Source organism: Nansenia antarctica (genome assembly GCF_963989245.1).
Source record: "Nansenia antarctica genome assembly, chromosome: 5".
Lineage (NCBI taxonomy): Eukaryota > Metazoa > Chordata > Actinopteri > Argentiniformes > Microstomatidae > Nansenia > Nansenia antarctica.
The window spans coordinates 71,020,097-71,025,096 of record NC_137690.1 but is presented as its reverse complement, the minus strand read 5'-3'; the positions used below and the strand labels follow the sequence as shown (position 1 = coordinate 71,025,096).

General features: G+C 48.7%; 1 protein-coding gene across 1 annotated transcript in view; it reads right to left on the bottom strand.

Moving 5' to 3' along the window:
* The window catches only part of rnf19b (ring finger protein 19B), a gene marked incomplete at both ends in the record, with an annotated part of 15,770 nt that overhangs the window by 3,459 nt on the left and 7,311 nt on the right, over positions 1 to 5,000 (bottom strand). The window contains 3 exons of the mRNA XM_080531926.1: positions 16 to 156; positions 1,268 to 1,382; positions 2,383 to 2,545. Coding sequence (XP_080388052.1) covers positions 16 to 156; positions 1,268 to 1,382; positions 2,383 to 2,545 — 419 coding nt within the window. The remainder of the gene's footprint in view (positions 1 to 15; positions 157 to 1,267; positions 1,383 to 2,382; positions 2,546 to 5,000) is intronic.

Genomic DNA, 5,000 nt, shown 5'->3' with positions numbered 1-5,000 from the left:
TGACGCCTTGCTCACCTGTGATTGGTCCGTCGTCCTCGTCAAAGTCTATCCGTACGCCACGGCCCTTCCCCCTGCTGACGCCACAGCCCCCCCCGCGACACAGGGAGATGGGCACCACCCCGTACACGTACGCCAGCATGATGGGGACGCCGATACCTGGGGGAGGGCAGACTGATGTCATCATACAGCATAGCCAATCAAAACAATTCCTGCTGCTAAATATTAGTATTATATATTATAATATTAGTGGGTGGGTGGGTGTGTGTGTGTGTGAGTGTGACTGTGAGTGTGAGTGTGAGTGTGTGAGTGTGAGTGTGAGTGTGTGAGTGTGAGTGTGAGTGTGAGTGTGTGTGTGTGTGAGTGTGAGTGTGTGTGTGTCAGTGTGAGTGTGAGTGTGAGTGTGTGCGTGTCAGTGTGAGTGTGAGTGTGAGTGTGTGTGTGTGTGTGTGTGTGTGTGTGTGTGTGTGTGTGTGTGTGTTGGAAGCAGTATGAACTAAGGGGACAAGGGGTCAGCTGTGAATGAACCAAAATTGTTGACATAAGTTACAGTATTTGCCCTTAGTACAGTAGCTCTGGCCACTTCAAATGTGTTTGCGCTCTAATGCAAGATAGAGCACTGTGTCTTTGGTGAGCGCTGTGTAACGTGTGGGTCCTGTGGCGTGTGCTCCAGGCTGGAGGTCCATTATGTTATTCTCTCATAATATTTATTAACTTTTATTACATTTTATTGTTGATTGATGTTGTTGAAAAGCTGCTCTGCCCCCCCAAGCATTTTGTTGAATTGTATACTTGTGTCTCATGTCACGATAAATAAGCTTGAATTGACCTATCGCTAAGCCACGCCCCCTTTGAAAACTCGGACAAACAAACAACGCTCGCTCAAATTCTTCACTGACAGTGACTGACTGACCGACCGTGACTGAATGACATTCAATGACTTACAATGGCGGAAGTTCAAATTTCTGATTTACAAGTAAGTAATAGACATGTTTTTTTAAAGATGACAAGAATATTTTGAAGCTTTTCACCATCAGATATTAGCGAGGTGTTTGTCAGAGTTTTCTGCCTGTAGTGACTTTTGCTGTGATATGATTGGACAATTTCTCTTTCGGGGCGTGGCTTAGCGATAGGTCCATTGGATCAGGACAAGCAGCGCACTGTACCAGCAAACCCCTTCCAGTAAGCTCAGGGGGTTGGTTCCTCTGTCACTGAGCAGAAGCTAACAAACAGAACAATCACAGTGAAACGTCGCTAACGTCCTCCTCACCCACGCTAACAGCGGCGATCACCGGTGCCGTGATGATGGACAAGGCCACGCCTCCTGTGATGGCCAGGTTCCTTCGGTGACGGGAGGTCTTCTTCCCCTCGTAGTGAGCGTGGATCTGTCAGAGAGACCAGGTGTGTGTCAGTACTGTTACCACCATCATCAGAGACCAGGTGTGTGTCAGTACTGTTACCATCATCATCATCATCATCAGAGACCAGGTGTGTGTCAGTACTGTTACCACCATCATCAGAGACCAGGTGTGTGTCAGTACTGTTACCACCATCATCAGAGACCAGGTGTGTGTCAGTACTGTTACCACCATCATCAGAGACCAGGTGTGTGTCAGTACTGTTACCACCATCATCATCATCAGAGACCAGGTGTGTGTCAGTACTGTTACCCCCATCATCATCATCAGAGACCAGGTGTGTGTCAGTACTGTTACCACCATCATCAGAGACCAGGTGTGTGTCAGTACTGTTACCACCATCATCAGAGACCAGGTGTGTGTCAGTACTGTTACCACCATCATCATCAGAGACCAGGTGTGTGTCAGTACTGTTACCACCATCATCATCAGAGACCAGGTGTGTGTCAGTACTGTTACCATCATCATCATCATCAGAGACCAGGTGTGTGTCAGTACTGTTACCACCATCATCAGAGACCAGGTGGGTGTCAGTACTGTTACCATTGTTGTAGTTTTATATAAAATATGCTAAGAATTGAAGTCTATATCTACATTCTGGGGGAATTGAGCACCAAAGGAAGGCCTTTCCCTTCCTGTGAGAGATGTCACAAGAACTGTGGCGCACATAATTATGATTGGTTAAGCTTGTTAGAATGTGTGGGAGAGCTGTTATGGACTTTTGTCTTTAACTGCAGTTCCACAAAGATCCCACAAGAGGGCACTAGAGGGTGTCGTTTTGTTTCCAAGAAATGAGTTTCCAAGAAATGGGTTTCCAAGAAATGAGTTTCCAAGAAATGAGTTTCCAAGAAATGAGTTTCTAAGAAATGAAATTATTTCATAATAGAGGAAGGAGTGGTGTTTCAGCGACGTGTAAGTGGTGTTTCAGTGATGTGTGAGCTCTGGGGCCTGTTGGTCCGGGTCTCACCTTGCGGCCCACGTAGACGGGGATGCCTATGACCATGGCGGGCACGGCGATGCCGGCGATGAGCGTGATGCCCACCGGCGCTCCGATCAGAGTCCCCAACTGCCACAGGATCTTCTTCTTACGACTCCACGGCTTCTTCCCCCAGAAGGTGCACCCTGATGGGCTGAGAGAGAGAGAGAGAGAGAGAGAGGTGGAGGAGAGAGGGATATAGGAGGAGAGAGATAGGGGAGGGACAGGCAGGGGAGGAGAGAGAGACAGAGGGAGAGAGGGAGACAGAGGGAGAGAGAGACAGGGGGAAGAGAGACAGAGGGAGAGAGAGAGGGGAAAAGAGGGAGACAGGGGAGAGAGAGAGACAGAGGGAGAGAGAGGGAGAGAGACAGGGGAAAAGAGGGAGCCAGGGGAGAGAGGGAGACAGAGAGAAGAGAGGGAGACAGGGGGAAGAGAGAGACAGGGAGAAGAGAGAGACAGGGGAGAGAGGGAGACAGGGGGAAGAGAGAAACAGGGGGAAGAGAGAGAGACAGAGGGAGAGAGGGAGACAGGGGGAAGAGAGACAGAGGGAGAGAGAGACAGGGGAGAGAGGGAGACAGGAGAAGAGAGAGAGACAGGGGGAAGAGAGAAAGACAGGGGGAAGAGAGGGAGAAAGGCAGGGAGAGGAGTGCGATACATTTTTTAAATGACAAGCTCAAGTTCAGACAGGCAAATCAGTGATGACACACCACACACCAGCAGGGGACGGAGGCTGAGGTAACATTGAGTCACCCTAGGTTGACAGCTCTCTGTTAGATATGACACAGCGCCACGGCACGGAAACTACCTGTTTGCGCCACGCAACTCGCCACGCAACTACGCACCTCGCCTAATCACCCACGTTAGATACCATTCCTGTGATCTCACACACTGACTGTACGCATCTTACAGCTTACGTGCATAACAGTGGAGGCTGGTGGAGGTAGAAATCGGAGGACGGGCTCCCGTCTCCCTCTCTTCCCCTGTCTCCCTCTCTTCCCCCTGTCTCCCTCTCTCCTCTGTCTCTCTCTCTCCTCTGTCTGCCTCTCCTCTGTCTCTCTCTCTCCCCTGTCTCTCTTTCTTCCCCCTGTCTCCCTCTCTCCTCTGTCTCTCTCTCTCCTCTGTCTCCCTCTTCTCTGTCTCTCTCTCTCCCCTGTCTCCCTCTCTTCCCCCCGTCTCTCTCTCTCCTCTGTCTCCCTCTCTTCCCCCTGTCTCCCTCTCTCCCTTATTTCTCTCTCCTCTGTCTCTCTCTCTTCCCTCTCTCTCCCTCTCTTCCCCCTGTTCCTTTCTTCCATCTGTCTCTCTCCATTACGGAGGAGCCCGTCCTCCGATTCCTACCTCCGCCAGCCTCCATTGTTACTACGCACGTAGGCTGTAAGATGCGCAACGGTCAGTGTGTGTGTGAGATCACATCGAATGATGACAGACTGACCTAGAGTCTGTGGGAGACACGCCTCCTCCAGGCTTCTGTTCTGTGTCACAATGAAGCTGAACTTGAGTCATACTGACCCCGGGAACATCCTGTTTGAAACCATTCTGGATACCGTTCTGTTTCTGTTTCTGTCTAGAGACTTTGACCTTGGGTACACTCCAGGCCTGTGTGTTTATATGCCTAGACACCGGAAATGTGTGTTTCTGTCTATAGACTACCAGGGTACACTCCAGGCTGTGTGTTTCTGTACAGACTCCAGGCTGTGTGTTTCTGTACAGACTCCAGGCTGTGTGTTTCTGTACAGACTCCAGGGCCCAGTTGTTCAAACCCCTTTAACACTAGAACAGCCATGAGGGGTCTGTGAGTAAAGAAGAATGTTATATCTTTGCACTAAATCAAATTTCAGGACCCGCCTTTCATGACTTGTCCTAGATATGTGCGTTCTACCACCCAGTATCCTTACATTTTCAAAATCACATCAGGATAAGCTAATATAAACAGGGGTGCACATAACTTTTTGGGGCCAGTGCTCAGAGGAGCACCTAGGGATGCTGCTTGGTGCTCCCCGAGCTCGCGAGTCACGACCCGTCCCACAGGATGGATAAAAAAGGGATACATTGGATACATGGATATATTATTAGCAAAACGACATTTATTCATAAATAAAGATGAACGACCAAATTATTGTGTGCAAAACAAAAGAAACAAATGCAAAATCAAATGACTGCTCTTTAAGAATGAAAGTCTGTCCGACTCCTTTAAACACAATGAAATCAACTGACATCTCTTTAAGCACTAACTGAATGTCTGTTCTTTAAACACACTGAAATAAACTGACATCTCTTTAAGCACTAACTGAATGTCTGTTCTTTAAACACACTGATATAAACGGACATCTCTTTAAGCACTGCTCTGTTCTGTAAACACTGAAATCAACTTTTCAAAAAAAAAAAAACTGTTGGTGCGCAAGAGCGCCTTCATGCGGCTGATCTGCCGCGCAGCATGCATTTTGGCGACGCATGCGCACTGGCGCACCAGTTATGTGCACCCCTGAATATAAAGCTATTTTGCCGTTTTTCTGTGTAGGAAGCTGGCCAACTAGTGGTCGTTGTGTGTAAATAGCAGCTTGAGCATTGTAAAGAGGCGGCTCTTTTAGTAGGTAAAAAGGGCACGGCTGTTC